The 22,411-nt window shown below is 37.4% G+C and overlaps 1 protein-coding gene across 2 annotated transcripts in view; it reads left to right on the top strand.

Annotated features, from left to right (window-relative positions):
- The window catches only part of MTHFD2L (methylenetetrahydrofolate dehydrogenase (NADP+ dependent) 2 like), a 146,387-nt gene that overhangs the window by 106,193 nt on the left and 17,783 nt on the right, over positions 1 to 22,411 (top strand). For both annotated transcript variants that reach the window (XM_043971881.1, XM_043971879.1), the window contains one exon: positions 2,799 to 2,924. In XM_043971881.1, coding sequence (XP_043827816.1) covers positions 2,799 to 2,924 — 126 coding nt within the window. The remainder of the gene's footprint in view (positions 1 to 2,798; positions 2,925 to 22,411) is intronic.

Here is a 22,411-nt window from a genome sequence, read left to right as displayed (position 1 = left end):
TGGAGATGATCTCACAGGGAAGGCACTAAAATTAAGGAGCATTGGAGAAAGGCTTATTTGCAGAAGGCGGGACTGTAGCTGAGAAGTAAAGGAAGCTAAGGAAACCAGGAGGTGGAGTTGAGGAGGAAGAGCATTGCAGACACAGGGAGGCAGCCAAAAAAAATACCTGGAGTCAGGATATAGTGTCTTGTTTAAGGAATTGCAAGGAGGCCAGTGTCATTGGATCCCAGAGTACACAGAGAAGAGTAAGATGTAAGAAGACTGGAAAGGTAGGAAGAAGCAGGGCTTTGAAAGCCAAATAGAGGATTCTCTATTGATCCTCTAGGCCTTGGTTGATGTGGTTTGAATGTTGTGGTACCATATTAGTTAGCACTGTGTGGACTATTTGCTAGTGACTGCCATTGACAGGTGTTTCCATGGTTCTCAACCTGGGATTTTCTCACTCTTGCTGCCTCCAGACACAAACCATAACATACAGGATAGATCCTTCAATATGTATGGGATGCTGGCAAGCTACCCTGGACTGTGGCTGGCTTTGCTGGCAGGGTCTCCAGCTGACATTTTATGCAATTTGGTGATGGAAGAAGTCATGGAAGCTTCTCATTGGGTTTCTTGATCATTAGTCAGTCTTTGTAAACTTCAGAGTTTTGTTGGTATAGGTATGTGGGAACTGGGAGGTCTATCTCCTACTGGAGAAGTAGCTAGGTGGTACAGTGGATAAGAATGCTTGACTTGGATTCAGGAAACCCTGAGTTCAAATCCTGTCTCATTTGTTTACTAGATGTGTATTGTTGGATAAGCCATTTAACCTCTATCTGCCTCAGTTTCTTCATTTTTAAAGTGAGGATAATAACAGTATCTATCTCCCAAGGTTGTTGTGAGGATAAAAAGATAATATTTGTGCATCAATTTTCAAATTATGAAGTCATATAGTAATAATTTTATTATTAATAGTATTAGTTGTTATTGTCCATCTTGGCAGGAAGTCCTCTCATACATTTTCCCATAACAAAGGTAGTATTGATTTGATTTCTGTTCCTAGAGTGGGAGCAAGAGGTGCAAAGTGGTCATCTTGGGGCAGGAGAGGTTATTTCTATAGCAGGAGGGTTGATGTTTATAATGGGTTAACATGGTTTCCTGTTAATCGTGAAGCATTCCTAGATGAGTCTTTACTTAGTCATCCATCGGAACATATGGACAGTAAGACACCATCCATCAGGGAGCTATTCCACCATTCCAGTTAATGGTTCATTTTTAGGGTTGGGGTTAGAGGTAGAAATGGAATTAGGGTTAGGATTAGGGTTACTGACTAACTAGGAATCCTCACAAGAGCACTGTGAGATAGTCTGTTTCCTTATCTGCAAAATGGATAATGGAGGGCTTGAACTCAATGGCTCTAAGGTCTCTTCCACTTCTAAATCTAAGATACTGTGATTATTAGTCCCATTTTACAGTGAACAAACTAAAAGGCCATTTCTATATATGTTTTACTATATCGTTGCCATTTGTACTGGAAGGTTTACCTGGCACATAAAGTGGAATAATATAGGTAATGCTGACTCTCGCAATAATGAATTCTGTAGCATCCACTGAATTTATGAGATGATGGAAAAGGCTAAAATTGTATAATTTTGCTGATTTCTGGGAAATAATGGTATTTTTAGGATGCAGAAGTATGATCATTTACTACTTTAGGGTTAGATACAAATACAACGATGAGAAATAGAGGAAGCTAAAGAAAATAGCCAAGCAGATTAAAAAACAATATGGTAAAACCTTGAGCTATGTTGGGATGTTCACCTGAATTATGCATCTGAGAGACTTTCATTTCTCAACATACCCCACTTGATCCCATTGCACACCCCCACACACATTTCCCATGTACCCATTGTTGTTGTTGTTCATCCTTCATTCTGAAGACCAATGACATCATGAGGGCAATTAGAGAAAGGTATTAACTTTGGCAATATTTGGAGAAGGCCAGGGTAAGTGATGACCTCCTCAGTGATGAAACTATACCTTTTCAGGACCTCAACTATAAGAACAGCTAGGTGGCACAGTGGATAAAGCATCCGCCCTGGATTCAGGAAGACCTGAGTTCAAATCTGATCTCAGACACTTGACACTTATAGATCTGTGACCCTGGGCAAGTCATTTAACCCTCATTGCCCTGCAAAAAAAAAGAACCTCAACTATAGCAATAACCATACCTGTTACTTTCTTACCCCAGCATGTCTGCCAAGTAAATCTGGATAACAATGGTTTGTGCCACTGGCATTTTCCAATGATGAAATTGGAAAAACATATGGGAAATTATACTCTGTTGGTAGAATGCTGCTGGTATTTATAATTAAATTACAAAAGTATATAAGAAATTGTATTGTTTAATAAAACACTTGCATTCATGGACAAAACTTTGTTGGAAATCAATGAGAACACAGTTTTCTTTGCAGTCAGTTTTTTGAGAATACCCCAGTTCTACAAAGTGAAATACCTCCACACAAAGACTGCACCATAAAGATGCTCCCTTCTATGCCAGATATTAAATTTTGTGTTTATGCTTTAGAGTGTTATGCTGCCACTTTGTATATTACCAGTTTTCCCATTAAAATTTACTTCACCACCTCAATTTCCTTTTATGAAAAGCAACCTATACATGAAATTTCTTTTTTTGGATCAGTTATTTAAAGCATCACATCCTCTGAATTTTAAAAACAGACATGAAAAGCACTGCTATTTTAACTGAAAACAAAGCCTAAATTAGCTTTATTTTTGCAACGGTGCATTTTTTGTTTCAGGCATTCCAAAGATGATTACCTCAGACATGGTCAAAGAAGGTGCTGCTGTAATTGATGTCGGTATCAACCATATCCATGACCCTGTAACAGGAAGGACAAAATTAGTAGGTGATGTGGACTTTGAAGGTAATAAGCAGAATAAATCTCTCTTGCATGGTAGTGACAATAATGGCTTTGCCTTGTACGATTTGATTATCAATTTACATAGAGCTTTATTGAATGAAAACACCAGCCAAAAAGTCTTCTCTGATTGCAGAGGGAAAACACTATATGTAAATATTTTTAAATGATTTAAAGTTAATATGATATATTTATTACTAAGGTAAATATGACTGCCTAATTAACACAAGTCTAATAAGATGATGGAATGAGGATGTATGTCATTCTATTTTTCCTTAAAAGAAATAAAGAAGCGGGCAGCTAGGTGGTGCAGTGAATCCGACCTCAGACACTTGACACTTACTGGCTGTGTGACCCTGGGCAAGTCACTTAACCCTCATTGCCCCGCCCTCCCCCCAAAAAATACATTAGCAAAAAGTTTACTGGGGGCAGCTAGATGGTGCAGTTGATAAAGCACCGGCCTTGGATTTAGGAAGACCTGAGTTCAAATCCGGCATCAGACACTTGACGCTTACTAGCTGTGTGACCCTGAGCAAGTCACTTAATCCCCATTGCCCTGCAAAAAAAAAGAAAGAAAGAAAGAAAGAAGAGATATGGCTGAGTGTAAAGAGCACCCACCCTGCTACTGGAGGACCTGGACTTGAGTCCTACCATTGACACTTGCTAACCATATAACTCTAATCAAAGCATGTAACCTTTCAGCCTCAGGTTTCTGGGCCTGTTTCTGGACCAAGCCTGACTGAGACCCATCTGGTAATTCAGATTCTTGATGTCAATAAAATGAGACTATCTAGCATTTAAGAAAAGCAGGTTATTAGACTTGAGTCGTGACAGTTGATAATGAAGGAATATGCTATGATAGTGGTAGGGGAAATAGAGAGGAGGGAACAGATGAAAGTGATATTCAGAATTTGTCATGGCTAAGATTTAGTAACTAGATGTGCATGTGTGTGTGTGTGTGTGTGTGTGTGTGTGTGTGTGTGTGTGTGAGAGAGAGACAGAGAGAGAGACAGAGACAGAGACACAGAGACACAGAGAGAAAGACAGAGAGAGAGAGAGAAGAAGAAGAGGAGGAGGAGGAGGTGGCAGGGAGGTGAGGCAAAGAGAAGAGAGGAGAGATTATTAACAGAGGAAACCAATTGTAGCATGGTGGTGCCCTTGACATAAATAATGAAGTTAGAGGAAGGAATAGATTTAAGCATAAAGATAATACATTTATTTTGGGATAATTTGGCTAAAATACTTAAGATATAGACGTAGGTATGGATGATCTTCTGAGGAGTGGTCTAGCTAAACTGCCACCAAAAAATTGTCCATCATTTGAAGACTTGTTTCGGCCCCAGCAACTCACAAAGGCCATCACTAAAGGGTGAAGGGTTCCCAATTTGTTCCCAGGGAAAGTTAGGGACGAGACTACCCCACACTGATGACGGTGTGTTTGGGGGGTATAAAAGTAAGAGGAAGAGCTTGGAGGGGAAAAAAAACAACCAGAAAGCATGGAGGCTTCATAGCATAGGGAAAAGTGGTAGATTTGGAGTCAGAAGTCTTGGGTTGAAATCAGAGTTCTGCCACCTGTATGACCTTGGGCACGTCACTCCACCTCTATGGTCGTCAGTTCATATCTGTTAAGTAAGGGTGTTGGAACAGATGACATGAAGTTCCTTTCTAGTTCTAAATCTGTGATTTTGTACCCAAGGTCAAGTTACTCTTCAGTGCAGCTGATTTCAAGTTCAAAGGTATTCATTCATTCATACTCTCAGCATGTGTCAAGGAGCACATCCATATAAGAAGTAACAGACAAAACAGGAATCCAGCATTGGAGATCTAGCAACTCACCTGAGATGAGTTGCAGAGTCTGAAGCATACCTTGTTAATGGTGAAACTTCCTTTATGTCTGTGATTATCTTGAAGAAGTTGGACAATTCCCAGGGAGGATCTTTGGGGGAAGGAGGAGGATATAACATTCACAGATGGATTTGGGGGCCTTATGATAATCCTATGGAGCTGTGCCTTCTCTGCCACCAGAATTAGAAGCCAGGGTATAGCAGAGACCCAAGTTCTGCTAGTTAAAGAGTGAGAATACTCAAGAATAAAATTCCTTTCGGTTGCATTTAATTATAGCAACATACTTGAAGGTATATTTTCTAAAATTTATCTTCCTAACCCTAGGCCTGGCACTGTATCTACTGCCCCATCTAGCTGTCCTGGCACATAGTAAGGCTTAATCGATATGAGTTGTTTGGCTTATCTAATCCATTCTTCTGTCCTCCATTTTATTGGTGAATTAATCTCTTTTACATAAAAGGTTAGGATTGTTAGTTGTATTCTGTCCTGACTTCCTCTCATATGTTTTCCTCTCCACTTTACAAAAGAAAAAGGGATGAAAGAGAAATAATGTGATCAATTCAGATACTCCAATTGAAGTGATTTGATCTCCTTTGTCCTCGTTTCTTCACCTAGCTAAGACCATAATCACTGCTCACTTCACTTCCTTCCTTTGAATATTCCTTTTATGATTTTACCTCTGAATTTGATGGGTTTTTTTGTTTATTATACTCTCCATAACTCTACCTGTTCCATTAACCCCCTCCCCACCTGTTCCTCTATTGAATTTGATGTAATTTCTACACCAAGGTCTTTTGGTGTGTATCTACAACTCTCCTTTGACCACAAAGTGCCAGGACAGTATGGGATGTTGACTAAGTAATATTCTTTTGTTCCTGAGGCAACTAATTGACTAGGTTTTACAAATCTGAGATTAGAATTCAAAAAGGTCTTGACAAGTTGAAGAATGAAGGAAAAAAAAGAACTGTCTTATAGGGCTAGTTGGATCACTTTATAATAAAAGAAATCCAACTTAATAAGAAAATAATGACTAAGGCCTGGCTAAGACATCAGAAAAAAACAACAAACTCAGAGGTCATAGATGAAGTTGAATCAAGCAATTATTCATTCATTCATTCATTCATTCATTCATTCATGTAAGCAACAAACATTTATTAAGCTGTGAACTCCTTGAGAGCAGAGATTGTCTTATTTTCTTTTTATCCATAGTGTTTGACATATGGTCATATAATAGACACTTAATATATGCTTGCTAGACACTAGGAATACAAAAACAAAATGAACCAATCTCTTCTTGCAAGGATTTAATATTCAACTAGCTAAAGCAGAATTTACATATATAAAGGAACATATACAAAATAAGTGTCAAATAGATGTAAAGTCATTAGGAAGCATACTAACCATAGGAGAGATCAAGAAAGGCTTCAGGTAGAACAATCCTGTCAAACTCAAATAGAAATGGAGCCCACATACACAATGATTTCTGTGGGCCATATATTAATTTAGAAAATTGCATTATAATGTTACCTATGTTCTATTGTATTTTTATTTATTTTATTAAAAATTTCCCAATTAGATTTACGACTGGTTAGAGGGTATTGCATAGCCACTGGCATGTGACTGGGATGTGTATTTAACACCTCTGTTATAGAACATGGTGCTTGAACTGAGTTAAATATAAGTAAATTATTGAGGAGGTAGTACAGTGCATGGAGTGCTAGACCTAAAGTCAGGAAGACTAATCTTCCTGAGTTCAAATCTGGTGTCAGATACCTACTAGCTGTGTGGCCATGGACAAGTCACTTAACCCTATTTGCCTCAGTTTCCTCATTTGTAAAATGATCTGGGGAAAGACATGGCAAACTACTTCATTATTTTTGCCAAGAACACCCCAGATGAGATCATAGTCAGATAGAACTGAAACAACATAACAACAACAATAAATAACTGAGTAGTGCTGTTATGGAGGAAAATGTACCAATGCATATAAATAGGAATGTGGAATAAGGGAATTCTTAGGTAAAAGATCACATTTCAAAGTTGGAAGGGACCTCAGAGCACATCTAGTCCAAGGTACACCTGATTAAAAATATATTCTACAACACAAAGTGAGGAATGGTCAGTCTTTCCTTAAGACAATTTCATTCAAAACTTGAGTCAAGCACCAACTAATGCTTGGCATATAGTAGGTATTTTTTATGTGCTTGTTGACTTGACTTGACTTGATCTTCCACATGAGGCCTTTCTTGATCCATGCCAGTGGCTAGTACCATTTCCCTCAAATTACCGTGAATTTATTGTGTATATTTTATACATACCTATAAACATGTTGTCTTCCCCCCAAAGCTCTTAGAAAGTAGAGAATGTTTAATTTTTTTTTTTTTTTTGCTGGGAAATGAGCATTAAGTGACTTGCCCAGCTAGTAAGTGTCAAAAGTCTGAGGCCATATTTGAACTCAGGTCCCCCAGGGCTGGTGCTTTATCCACTGTGCCATCTAGCTGCCCTCAGAGACTGTTTAATTTTTTTCTTTGTACTCTGGTACCTAGCACAGTTACTGGCATATTGCAGGTGCTTATTAACAGCTTGTTGATTGATTAGTTCATCTTCAGTGCCAAGGAGCCCAATATCTTCCTGATGCAGTCTATTCTACTTTGTACATAGCTCTAATTATGAGGCAATATTTTCACCCATTGTTCCTAGTTCTGCTCTTTAGAACCAATCAGAAGTCTAATCAATACTTGGGCCTCTAAGAATCTAGGATGAGGGTCCACAATGTAAGGCAAACATAGAGAACTTTGAAAGGATCCAGTAGACCTAGAAGAGACTTTAGAATATCGCCTAAACTATAGCTTCTTAAATTGTGGGTTGTGACCCCATATGGGGTTGCATAACTGAATGTAGGAGTTGTGAAAATTTTGGCAATAAATGTTTGATTTGTATGCCATTTTCTATAACTATATACTTGGGATCATGTAAAAATTTCTCATGTGAAAAGGAGTCATGAGTTGAAAAAGTTTAAGAATCCCTGACCTTGGGGCAGCTAAGTGGTGCAGTGGATAGAGCACTGTGTCAGGAGGGCCTGAGTTCAAATTCGGCCTCAGACACTTAACACTTACTAGCTGTGTGACCCTGGGCAAGTCACTTAACCCAATTGCCTCTCCAAGAAAAAAAGAATAGAAAAGAAAAGCATAAAAGAGTATCAATAAAGAAACCCTGGTCTAAACCACTGGTTCCTATTTAGTCAGTGATGGACTTCTTGGGAGTTCAGAGTAACAGTCCAAGAGATTAGCACTAACAATTCTTTAATGGTGCATCAACCAGTAAATAATTGTAAAGAATATTATGAGTAGCATAATAAATCACATTTTTTTTAAATTGAAAGGGGTTCATGGGACAAAAATGTTGGGAATCACTGATCATTTCTGTTCATCTCCTCTGCTACTTTCCCTATATTTTACAAATGGAAAAACTCAAAACTGAAGCCCAGAGGCCTGAGGTAACTACCCAATGTCACAAAGTCACTTTGTAATAAGGTTAAAAAATAAGTGAAGAAAATGTGAAATGTGGGGCCATTCCATATGGAAAACAATGGAATTTTCAAGTATGTGAAGTAGATAGTGGTAGTAAATAGATGTTGCCACTTTCCACTATTCAGACATATTACAAGAATTGAATTTGCAACCAGAGACATTTCAATGAAGGTGCACCATAATCATGGCAACTTCCACAAGCTCTTAGATCCTTAATTAGGGGTGGAGGTCAGGGAAGAAGAGGGAGGGCAAAGCATTCAAGGTTAGCCTATGAGCCAAGGGTTGAGCCAATAAATTACTTCATAGATAGAAGGCATCTACCAACCTGGAAGGGAGGAGATAGTAATTAGCAAATGCTTTAAGCCTGACTTAATTTTTCAAATCCCATACAGAAAGCAAGCATACAGAACTGTGGAGGTGGAGGCAGTCAGTAACAACATGAACCATCTTCTTCTATTGGCCAACTCTCATCATGCCTTTATTTTCAATTAATATAGATAGCCAAGTAACTTCTCAGCGGTCATATAAGGAGACAATGAGAGCATAGGCTCAAAATTATTGTCTGGATACTAAAATGTCACCACCCACATGGAATACAGGGGCTGACTATCAACAGATATGCTTTCCAATGCCAATATCTAAAAGAGGCAGGCAAGCAAAGTGCAGAGAATCCCTTTTCATTGATCCACCATAGGGATGATAGAAGTAAACCACAAATTTCAAAGTGTCTATTCTTGGGGGAAAATTAATGATGGAAGCATTATTGTATAAGAGAAAGAACACTAGCTCTGAAGTCAGAGCATGACGGTTCAAATCCCACCTCTGACTTTAAATATAGTCATTTTCCCTTCTTAGCCCCTGGCTTTCTCTTCTAAAATATATGAGAGTATTAGACTAGATAAATACCTTCTTCTTGAGACTCAGTTTCCTCATTTATAATGTGAAGACTTGGAGCATTTCTGAAGCCAATATGAGTAGCTTTACCCTGTCCCGATTAACCTCACCATTTCCATATGGAGATGAAGGAATCCACATCCAGAAAAACTAAGTGTCACTGTATTCTCGTTTAGATCATTGCTGTATTGGGGCAAAGTAAACTTCCTTTTGTTAACTGGTCATTAACTTCTGAGTTCCTCATTTCATCCCAAGATCCACCTTGAACTGGGCCTCAATTTAATCATCTGTCATATAGCATGGTGTTGGATTGATGATATTTGAGATCCTTTCCAGCCCTAATTCACTTATGCTTCTATGTCCATTATAAAGTTGATTTTTTTCTGAAACAAAAATGAAAAATAGGAAATGTGATTTAGATTTCTGTGATGCACCCTATAGTTATTTCTCTTAACTGGAACAAATTAAAACTTTAGACACACACAGAAACTTTTTGTGAAAGCATGGATACACAATATTGGAGCAATGAGGGTAGTTCATACATTACTTGAGTTGGCACCCATGGATTTGCACAGTGTCACATAGTTCATTGTCAAGGAAGATTAGACCATATTGGTCTGAATATACACCTCCCTGCCACATAGGCTGGAATGACATTTCTTTGAAAGGAAGAATATATGGATGAAAAATAACAATTGTAGATCATATCCAGGAGTTAAATAAGCCACACTTTAGGAAAAAGTGTGGTCTATATTTAAACCAAGAGCCCAGCTTCTTCAGTGGGAAATTAACGTCATGTGTGCCTTGCAGTGCTCTGATGAATAAGTCCAGTTGCCAAGTTTTGCCCCGTAGTGCCAAGGGCCCTTCCCTCTCACTCTAGGTCTGGCTTGACAGGTGGTCAGCCTAAGGGCCTGAAATACACAGAGAAGCTTGGGAAAGTCATTGGCAGTCATCCTTGGCTTTTCAGGAGTACACAAGGATAGCAGACTCTCCCAAAACAAATACAAGACTTATTCAGCATTTACCAGGAATTCAATTTTCATTTTATGATACAACATAAAGAGGAACTCCAGTCATGTGATCTAGGTTTCTACCGTGAGAAAGTCATTCCCACTCATGTCATTTCAGGAAGCTGCAAGGGTTCTGATAATGTCATGCTAACTTAATAACACTTTTGGATAAAACATTTCAGTTCACTACACACTATATTTTCCCTCCATCAAATCAAGTCCTTAGAACAGGAGTTCTTAACATGAAGTCCCTGGATGGATTTAAGGGGGGGGGGGGTCTGTGAACTTGGATAGGGAAAAAAATAACATCTTTATCTTCAGTGACCTCTAACTGAAATTTAATATCTCTTTAAATTATTTAAAAATATTATTTTGAGGTGTCCATCAGACTGCTAAAGAGTTCTATTACACCAAAAAAGGTTAAGGACCCCTGTCTTAGAGCAAAATTTTGCTATGGCACTTCTACAGAATAACAATATGTGAATTGCATCAAGAGAAGTAACAAAGATGTCTATATTTATTTATTTTTATTTTATTTTTTAATTATTATTATTTTTTTAGTGAGGCAATTGGGGTTAAGTGACTTGCCCAGGGTCACACAGAGAGTTAAGTGTTAAGTGTCTGAGGCCGGATTTGAACTTAGGTACTCCTGACTCCAGGGCTGGTGTTCTATACACTGTGCCACCTAGCTGCCCCAAAGACCCACAGAGTATTTTGTTTTATTTTGTTTTGTTTTTGTTTTTGTTTTTTGTGGGACAACAGGGGTTAAATGACTTGCCCAGGGTCACACAGCTAGTAAGTGTCAAGTGTCTGAGGCCGGATTTGAACTCAGGTAGTCCTGAATCCAGGGCAGGTGCTTTATCCACTGTGCCACCTAGCTGCCCCGATGTCTATATTTATTAAAAGACTTTTCAACCTTGATAACATATGAGAAAGAAAAAAAGAAGGGGGAAGGCAATAAGCAGTTATTAAGTCTCTACTATGTTTTAGGTACTTTGCTTTACCTTTACTTTACAAATATTATCTCATGTGATCCTTTCAATGACCCTGTGAAGTTGGTACTGTTATGATCTTTTTTTGGGGGGGGGGGTGAGGAAATTGGTGTTAAATGACTTGTCCAGGGTCACACAGCTATTACGTGTCAAGTGTCCAAGGCCTGATTTGAACTCAGGTCTTCCTGACTCCAAGGCCAGTGCTCTATCCACTATACCACCTAGCAACCCCTGATGCTGTTATGGTCTTGATTTTACAGTTCAGGACACTAAGACAGACAAAAGTTAAATGCTATGTCATCATCATCATCAATAGTAGTAACATGGTGCCACTGAAGTTTTTTTTAAGTAAAGAAGTGGCATGATTTTGCAATATCAATTTGGCAGCTACATCAAATAATAGAGATGGGAGGACCTGGAAATTGGAGGTGCAGGGACTAGAAGCAGGGTCACTAATCAATCAACAAGCTGTTGAAATAGTTAATTTTAAAAGTAATGAAGGGGGCAGCTAGGTGGCGCAGTGGATAAGGCACCGGCCCTGGATTCAGGAGTTCCTGAGTTCAAATCCGGCCTCTGACACTTGACACTTACTACCTGTGTGACTCTGGGCAAGTCACTTAACCCCCATTGCCCCGCAAAAAAAAAAAAAAAAAAAGTAATGAAGGTCTTAACTAAGACAGAGGCTATGTGAATGAAGGGAAGGGGATAAATGTGAGAAGTATTAAGGAGGTAGAATTATGGAAAAACAAAATTTGACAACTGATTAGATATAGGGGGTGAGGGAAGGAGAAGGGTTAAGGAAGAGTTCAAAATTTTGAACCATTGACTGGAAGTATGGTGGTATCCTCTAGAGAAATATAGAAGTGTGCAGAAGGGATGGGTTTGGGAGAAAATATGAGTCTTGATTTGTATATGTTGAATTTGAGATGCTAGTGAAATATCCAGGTGGGGATAGCAGCACAAATATGATAATGAACCCTAATAACCTTTCAACAAAACTAAGGATTTTAAGAGGTGGAGGTAAGGAGAGAAGGCATTCTAGACAGATGGTAAAGCCAGTGAAAGAGATGGGATAGAATGTCATGTCAGGGAAGTTGCAAATCTTCTGGTTTGACTAGAGTGAAGTATATGAAAGAGAGTGATATATAGTAAGCCTGGAAGGGTGGGTTGAAATTAGATTGTGGCAGGCTTGAAATGACAAATGAGGAGTCTATATATGATCCTAGAGGTAATAGAGAACTAGAATTTATTAAGCAATGAAGTGAAATGATCAGGGTTATGCTTTAGGAAAAATCAATTTGGCAGCTTGGTAGAGGATGTATTAGAAAAGGCAGAGACTTGAAGCTAGGAGACTAGGAAGCTATTGTAGTAGTCTATGAGAGTGGTGCTTATGTGAATGGATAGAATGGAATAGATCTGAGAGGGAAATCATAAAAGGGGAATCTATAAGACTCAACAATTGATTGGATATATGGAGTGAGAGAGCAGAAGGGGTTAGGGATGACACTTAGAAATTGGGAATGGATATGACTGCAAGAATAGTGAGGCTCTTGCAAGAAATAAAGGAATTCATGACATAAGTGGAAATGGAGGAAATGGAAGTAATGAGTGTAGATGGTGCTTCCTAGGAATTTGATTGTGAAAGGGAGAAGAGATATATGATAAATGGAGTAAAAGATACAATCAAATGAAAGTGTTTTATTTTATTTGTTTTAGGATAGAGAAGATCTAGGCATACTTTGGGTGGCAGTGGTTAAGGTAGAAATGCAGAGGATCAGAATTACTCATGTACTATCATCATCAAATTGGTACATTTAGCATTCATGTTTTGGCTACTTTGAGTTTTGTTCTTGACATTTTCCTCATCTCTTTTTATACTATCTCACCTGATCTCATCAGTTCCCAAGAGTTCACCAATAATCCCTTTGCAGATAACTCCAAATACTCAACTTTCATCTGCCTCCAGAACTCTCGACCCATGTGTATTTGGTACTTAGAGCTCTTCTCAGTCTTATTGCAGGATTTAAAAATATTGATTATTCTCTTTTATATCACCTTATTTTCTTATTTTGGGTGTTGGGGTTTTTTGCAGGGCAATGAGTTTTAATTGAATTGCCCAGGGTCACACAGCTAGTAAGTCTCAAGTTTCTGAGGCTAGATTTGAACTCAGGTCCTCTTGAATTCAGAGCCAGTGCTTTATCCACTGTGTCACTACCTGCCCCCATCACCTTATTTTCTAAAAAATATGTCACTCCTCCCTCACAAAGTGAGTTATGCTTTGTAACAGAACAAAAAAAGAAAGCAAAGTTCATCAAAATTAACTGAGACATCAACTGAGTCTGACAGAATATACAGTGTTGCAGATACACAGTCCTCTACTTCTGCAAGTGAAAAGAGAGAGGGAGGCACATTTTCCCTACTATTTTCTTTGGCAGAGTTTGCTCATTATAATTTCATTGTTTAGTTTTAGAAACATTCTTTCCATTTATACTGTCATAAACATCATGTAAATTGTTTTCCTATCTTTGCTTCCTTCATTCCACATCAGTTCATTTATCATCCCATGCATCTTGAAATTCCTTATATTCTTTTTTAATGGCACAGTAATATCATATTATAATTATGTACCCCAATTTGTTTAACCATTTTCCCTTTGATGGTCATCCACTTTGTGTCCAGTTCTTTGCTATCACAGATAGTTTCCATCCTATCTTTCCAGTCCATTTACACATTATCTTCACACCTATGTTGCCCAAATATACCCCACTGTTCCTCACATATGAAATTCCATCTTCATCAAACAAACGATGGGGAAAATAATAATATTATGATAATAATAACTATTATTTACATAATAATTTCCAATTTGAAAATTGCTTACGTGTGCCATCTTATTTTATGATCAGAAGAAATAAAATGGACAATTCTAATTACATAAAATCAAAAAGTTTCATACAAAAAATAGAAAGGAAACAGTTAACTGGGAAAATTATCTTTATCAGGGCAAATTTCTTTGATTCTCATATACAAGATTTATAGGGAATTTATACACATATAAATGCACAAATATCAATATTTATCTATTGGTATCTAGATAAATGTCAATTTCAATATTAATGTAGATATAGAAGAACTATTCCCCAATAGGCAAATAGTGAAAAGATCTGAACAAGTAATTATTCTTTGATCTCTCTTCTTTTTTAAAAAATTCAAGTAATTCTCAAAAGAAGAAATGCACAGTATTTAAACAGCACAGTATTTAAACTGTATCAGAAAGGTATAATATGTGTGGGATATACTAAGGCCTTTTTTCAGGTTACTTACTATTTAGGTAGTATTAATTAATTATTAAATAAATGCATATTTCAGAACAAAAGAAAAAACATTTAAAAAAGAAGTGCAAGCAAGCTATTAATAGACATATGATGGGCAGCTGGATGAAATTCTGGACTTGGAGTCAGGAAGACCTGAATCCTACTTCAGACATTTATTTAGTTACTTGACCCTGAGAAGTCACTCTAGCTTCTCCCAGCCTCAGTTTCCTCATCTGTAAAATGAGAATGATAATAGCTCCTACCACACAGAGTTGTGGGGATTAGGTGAGATGACATATTTAAAACATTTTGAAAACCTTAAAGCACTCTACAAATGTTAGGTGTTCTTATTGCTATTGTTATATGGGGGAAAGTGCCCCCAAATCACTATTAAGCTACAGGCCAATTAAAACAATTCTGATTCACAAATATAGCACACAAAAATAAAATGACAATTATTAGAGGGGCTGTGAGAGGACAGGTACATTATTCCACTGCTGGTAGGCCTACAAATTGGTCTAAACATTCTGGAAAACAATTTGTACCTATTTCCCAGAAATCATTAAAATGGGGGTAACTCTTTTTTTGTGTGAGGCAATTGGGGTTAAGTGACTTGCCCAGGGTCACACAACTAGTAAGTGTCAAGCATCTGAGGCTAGATTTGAACTCAGGTACTCCTGACTCCAGGGCCAGTGCTCTATCCACTGCACCACCTAGCTGCCCCAAATGGGGATAACTTTTAACCCTGCAATAGTTGAACAAATACTCATAAACTCCAAGCTAAATTGAACAAAAAGCTTCCAAATTATAGAGACGTGGTTGAGTTCAAAATCATATGGTGATAGGTTAGCCTACAAAGCATACATTTTTCATCCTAATATTTTTGTTCAACTATAGTATGCAGTTATATCTACCCCGGGAGCCAATTGTCCATAGAACTCTGAATTTAAAGGAATCATAATAATAGGATTGACACTTATTGCAGAACTGTTTCTATCTGGACACCAACAAAAATGATGAGAAAGATGATATGATACTAATAGGGATATCTAACATTTATAGAGTGCTTTAAGATTTGTAAAGTACTTTGTATACACTATCTCATTTGAGTCACACAAGAATCCTTTGAGGTAGATATAGTACCCATTATTATAACCATTTTACAGATGATGAAAAAGCTACAGAGAGGTGAGATGACTTAACCTATGGTTACACAGATAGTAAGTATCATAGGCAGGGCATGAACTCTGGGCTTCCTGACTCCAAGTTTCATCCCCTAACCATTATACCATATACCATCCCCGAAGAGGCAAAGCAACTTGCTAAGGGAATAGCTTACTTTAGCTGATATCAGGGTGAAAAAAGAGGGGGCAGTATGAGATTGCCAGAACAGATCATTATACTCGAGCCATAAACACCCTGTTATGAGGCACTGGGGAGTGATGCTGACAGGTTGCTGATCACATACATTTTCTTTTTATTCTCAATTGGATTGTTAAAAGGATAAGTAGATGTCCCTTATGTTGCCATTGGTACCCTTCATGAATAATCTAGCCACACCCTGTGATTGTCTGTGACTTCTAGATTTCTTTCTTATTTAGGCATTTATGTAATCTTACAATTCTTTGTTCTTCCATCTTCCCTATCATCTGATGTTTTAAGCATAAATTGGCTTTCAATGTCCTATCTGCTCCCTTATCCTTTTAGAAGGAAAATGATTATATCATCTGCTTCTAGAAAGTAAGTATGACCTAGTTCTTCCAGTTAGGAATTTAAAACCAGTCTCAGAAAAGAAAGGTACTAACCCGTTAGTGTGGGGACAAAACAGAAACATTACACACCAGATTTTCATCGTATGTCACTATCATTTCCTGGATCAGACAATTTCTTGTATTTATTTGAAGTATTCAATATCATATTTACTTAGATATTACATTATATTTGGATTAGGCAATTTGTATTTTAAATATTCAATATTTTATTTAGCTAAATATCATATTTATATTATGATATATTATATTCCATAACGTTGCACTTAATTAAATGTTTGTAAAAGAAATCGCCTGATCTAGGAAATTAGGATGAGTTGAAAATAATCAAAGAAAAGCATTGTGATAGTGAATAGAAAGCTAGGTTGGGAGCCAGCAAGAGGTAGGTTCAAATACCACTATTTATTTTCAGAAGTGAATAATCTTTGGTCTTTGATGACTTGGACTTTTGGAAACAACCCACTATAATTTATAGATGAGGTAGCTAAATGTGATCAATTGAGTTAGATAATAGAGTTATGATTTTTTTTAATTAAAAATTCTAACTGAAACCAACTGTTTCTTCCATAAAATATTTGAAAGCTATTAACATGTCCCTCTGAGTCAATTCAGAGATAAATATCCTTAGTTCCTTCATCCATTCCTCATGAACTGGTTTCCAAACCTGTTGTCATCTGCTTTGCTCTTCTATGGCCAAATTCTCATCTGTCAATTACATCCCTTTAAAAATTGAATTCACCACAACAGTCCCCATTCTCAGAATTTTATATCTATTGCCACATTTTGTTCTGACATAAATCTTCCAAGCCACATTTTATAAGCAGTTTGGAATTATGCTAAGAAAGTGATCAAAACATGTACAATGTCTGTACACACCATGCCCTGAGCAACTCTGGAATTCTTGCCTTTGGGCTTTCACTTTCCTTATTGGTGACAGCCTCGTGGAGCTCACCATATCTAGCCAGCCCCAGCCATAATTCAAATTACCAGTGAGTTTTTGGCTGAGCCTTGAAACCATAATCAAGCCAATTCTTTTTTAAATTTTTATTTAGAATTTTTCCCCATTACATGTAAAAAAACCCCAATTTTTTTCACATTGATTTTTTAAAACTTTGTATTCTAAATTTTCTTCAACCCGCCCTATGAAATCAAGCAATTCAATATAAGTCATACATGTGCAGTTATGCAAAACATCTTTACATTAGTCAGATTGTGAAAGAAAATAGACAAAATAACTTTAGAAAGAGGAGCTAACAAATAAAACTATACTTCAATCTGTATACAGTTCCTCCTCTGTTGATGGTTTGCATCTTTCATATGTCCTTCTGATGTCATCCTGTTTATCATTTCTTTCACAGTTACTATTGCTAAAGGTATGACCCTTCATTCTATTCCCTCCCCTTGAGATTTACTCTATTTTCTATCTTCCTTCACCCTATCCCTCCTCAAAAGTATTTTCTTTTTACTATCCCTCCCCCAATCTACCCTCCCTTCACCTCCCCCCCCACCCCATCCTCTTCCCTTTCCACTTTCCCTCAGGGCAAAATATATTACTAAACCCATTTGAGTGTGTATGTTATCCCCTCTTTGAGCCAATTCTGATGAGAGTAAGACTCTCTCACTCCCCCGCTCCTTCCCCATCTTCCCCAACATTCCATAAGCTTTTCCTTATTTTTTTTATGGGAGCTACATTTCCCTACTCTACCTCTCCCTTTTCATTTCTTCCAGTGCATTCAGTCTTCTTACCCTTTAGCTTTATTTTATTTTGTTTTTGTTTTGATTGATGTTGTTTTTTCAGGGCAATGAGGGTTAAGTGACTTGCCCAGGGTCACACAGCTAGTAAGTGTCAAGTGTCTGAGGCCAGATTTGAACTCAGGTCTTCCTGAGTCAAGGGCCAGTGCTTTATCCACTGTACCATCCAACTGCCCCCCACTCCCCTTTAGCTTTATTTTAAAGATGTCATCATGGATCATGGTGTACAAAGTACCAGCCGTGGACCCAGGAGGCCCTGAGCCTAAATCCAGCCTCAGATATAAACCACCCCACCCTGCCTGCCCCACAAAATACAAGGATAAACAAAAAATAAATGCTTTACAGATATCATCCCTTTATATTCAATTCACATCTGTGCCCTCTGTCTAAGTATATTCCTTTCAGCTGCGCTAATACTGAGAAAGTTCCTATGAGTTAGAAGTATTATCTTCCCACATAGGAATGTAAACAGTTTAACCTTTTAATATCCCTTATGATTTCTTTTTTCTGTTTACCTTTTTGTGCTTCTCTAGGGTCTTCTATTTGAAAGTCAAATTTTCTATTCAGTTCAGATCTTTTCATCACAAATACCTGAAAGTTCTCTTTTTCTTTGAAGTCCCATTTTTTTTGCCCTGAAAGATTATACTCAGTTTTTCTGGGTACGTGATTCTTGGCTGTAGTCCCAGTTCCTTTGCCCTATGGAATATCATATTCCATGCTCTCTGATCCTTTAAGTAGATGCTGCTAGTTCTTGTGTTATCCTTACTGTAGCTCCACAGTATTTGAATTCCTTTTTTCTAGCTGCTTGCAATGTTTTCTCCTTGACCTGGGAGCTCTGGAATTTGGCTATAATATTGCTGGAAGTTTTCCTTTTGGGATCTCTTTCAGGAGGTGATTGGTGGATTCTTTCAATTTCTATTTTACCTTTTGCTTTTAGAATATCAGGGCAATTTTCTATGACATTTTTTTGGAAGATGATGTCTAAGCTCTTTCCTAGATCATGGTTTTCAGGTAGTCCAATGATTTTCAAATTATCTCTCCTAGATCTATTTTCCAGGTCAAACCAATTCTTCCATTGCTAAAGGGTGTGTCATTCCCCCATGACTCTACTAAGGACCAAACAAAAATACCCCTTCCTGGTAACCACACTTTTCTCTGTTGTTGTCTTCCTTATGACAATACAGTCTCTTTGAGATCAATTCCTATTTCCTATATTGACACATAGTAATCACTTAATAAATGCTTTTTCATTCCTTTATTCATACCCTTTGACCCAGCAAGCCTACTGTTCTGAATATACCCATGGAAAGACAAAGACAGAAAGACCTTATACATCATTTATAGTCACATTTTATAAAGTGTACCAAAGAACCAGAAAGTCTCCTTTGTTCCCAAAGTTTCCATTTTCCCAATTACTAGGTTCTTTTACTTTTTTTTCAAATTATTTCGATGGTTCATATTTCTTCTTTTGAATATTGTTCATTCATATCATTTGACCATGTTTATAATGAATTGGTTGTGGGGACCAATTTTTAATTGGGGAGTGCTAGCTAAGCAACTTGACGCAATATTGGGGCAAGGAAGGAGACTGGCAGCCTCCCTCAAAACAGAACAAGATTTATTTTAACAAGAATGAACTTTAAAAAAAACCCACAAACAGGATCCGTAGGATCAAGTGAAAGGAAATAAAATGGGGAAAGGGAAATTATAATACCTGAAAATATACTACCGCCCAGGAATCAGCTTAAAATACGCAGCAGAATGCCTGTCGCTTTCCAGCTTCCACTTAGAATGCCCAATTCTCCTCTGCAAAACCTAGAAACACCCCACACATCCCCAGCCAATGGGATGGCCACTCTGACAGTCACATGACTGCCCTCACTAGGCTTCCAATCATTATAATTTTGCTAGGTCCATGTAGTCATTGGCGAGTGGTGATGATGTGAGGTGCCAGAGCCCTGGCAAAGGCTACAATCAGTGGGTGGAGCACTGTGCGGTTTGCAGAGCCCCAGGCCAGTGTGTGTCGAGGCATAAAAACCTCAAATAAAAATTAATTCTTTACATGGTTTAAAGTGAATCAGTTATCTATTTGATGTTGTAAATTCTGGGTGTGAGATTTTTATCAGATTTTGATGCAAATATTTTTCCCAATTGGATTTTTTTAAATTTTGCCTTGCTGAATTGATTATACAATAATTATGTACAAGCTTCTTATTTACATATAATCAACATTATAGATTTGGGTTTTTTTCATATTTCCTATTGTGTGACTAGTTATGAATTATTGCCCTACCCATGATTGCCAATATATAGCCTTCCATTCTCCTCCAATTTGTTTAGGGCATGACTTTCATATTTCTATGGTTTATCAATTTGGAATCTATTATGTCAAAAGATGCTGCTTCAAATCTTTTTTTTTTTTTTTTGTGAGTGCTTTCCAGTTTTCTCAATTGTTACTCAAATGGATGTGTGATCTCATTGCTTTGGAAGTTCCCTATAGTAAAGCAGATAGCCACCCATCTTTACTCTGGGCAGTACCATATGACTTTCTTTTATACTCTAAAGAGTTCTAGATCCTGTCACGGAATCTATGGGCCTTTTAGTCTTCCCTGAAGATAAACACTATGTGTGCCACAACCCTTAATTAGAATATGAGCTCCTTGAAAGCAGAGATATTTCTCTATTTTTATTCTCTGCACTTAGCAAAGGGCGTGGCACATACTAAGCATTTAAATGCTTTTCCAATCCATTACATAGCATGCCTGCCCATCTTTTGATAATTCTGTCCCTGATGCCCCCCCCAACCTCCACACACACACACACACACACACACACACACACACACACACACACAAAGTTTGCCAAGCAAGATCCACCCAGTGTGCGAGGGGCTTTCCACATGTTCTCCTAAGTTCTCAGAAATGCAGTGGGACACACCATTTGTCAACTGATCAGCCATAAATCAGTTCAGTGTCATCTATAATCAAGACATCACATTCTCAAGGAATTTATCTTCCACTAGAATTCTGTATGAGATTTCCTCCACTACAGTGGCCAACACCTTTATTGGGCATACATCTCCCTATTTAATTCCTTACCTAATTTGTTTATGACCAGAAGATAAATGAATAGTTATTTCTGTTGTACTATTCATTTAAGCAATCTTCAATGATTTTTTTAATCATAAAAGTATTATTTTCCAGTTACATACATGCAAAGACAGTTTTCAATATTTGTTTTCATATGATTTTTAGTTCCATATTTTTCTCCTATCCTCCCTTCCCTCCCCTCTCCGCAAAACAGAAAGCAATCTGATATAGGTTATATATGTGCAATCACAGTAAACATATTTCTGCATTAGACATATTGTGGAAGAAGAATCAGAACAGAAAGGAGAAACCTCAGAAAAGAAAAAAAAATTAAAAACCCAGCCAAAACATAGAAACAGTATGGTTCAATCTGCATTCAGAAACCATAGTTCTTTTTCTGAAGGTGGAGAACATTTTCTTTCATGAGTTCTTTGAAATTGTTTTGGATCATTGCACTGCTGAGAGGAGCCAAGTCTATCATAGTTGATTATCACACAATGTTGCTGTTACTGTGTACAATGTTCTCCTGGTTCTGCTCCTCTCATTCAGCATCAGTTCATGTAAGTCCTTCCAGGTTTCTCTGAAATCCTCCTGCTCATCGTTTCTTACAGCACAATAATATTCCATTATATTCATATACCATAGCTTGTTCAGCCATTCCTCAATTGATGGGTATTCCCCCGATTTCAATTTTTTGCCACCACAAAGAGAGCTGCTATAAATATGTTTGTACATATGGGTCCCTTTCCCTCTTCTATGATCTCTTTGGGATACAAACCTATTAGTGGTATTACTGGGTCAAAAGGTATGCACAGTTCCATAGTCCTTTAGGCATAGTTCCAAATTGCTCTCCAGAATGGTTGGGTCAGCTCACAGCTCCACCAACAATGCATTAGTGTTCCAATTTTTCCACAGCTTCTCAAACATTATTTTCCTTTTTTTTTTCACATCAGCCAATCCGATAGGTGTGAGGTGATACCTCAGAGTTGTTTTAATTTGCATTTCTCTAATCAATAGTGATTTAGAGCATTTTTCATATGGCAATAGAAAACTTTGATTTCTTCATCTGAAAATTGTTCATATCATTTGACCATTTCTCAATTGGGGAATGACTTGTATTCTTATAAATTTGATTTAGTTCCCTATATATTTTAGAACTGAGGCCTTTATCAGAAATACTGGCTGTAAAAATTGTTTCCCAGCTTTCTGCCTCCCTTCTAATTTTAGATGCATTTCTTATGTTTGTACAAAACCTTTTTAATTTAATGTAATCAAAATCATCCATTTTGCATTTCATA

The sequence above is a fragment of the Dromiciops gliroides genome, chromosome 6 (genome assembly GCF_019393635.1).
Source record: "Dromiciops gliroides isolate mDroGli1 chromosome 6, mDroGli1.pri, whole genome shotgun sequence".
Classification (NCBI taxonomy): Eukaryota; Metazoa; Chordata; class Mammalia; order Microbiotheria; family Microbiotheriidae; genus Dromiciops; species Dromiciops gliroides.
The sequence above is the reverse complement of the archived record's forward strand: the minus strand, read 5'-3'. Positions and strand labels throughout refer to the sequence as shown.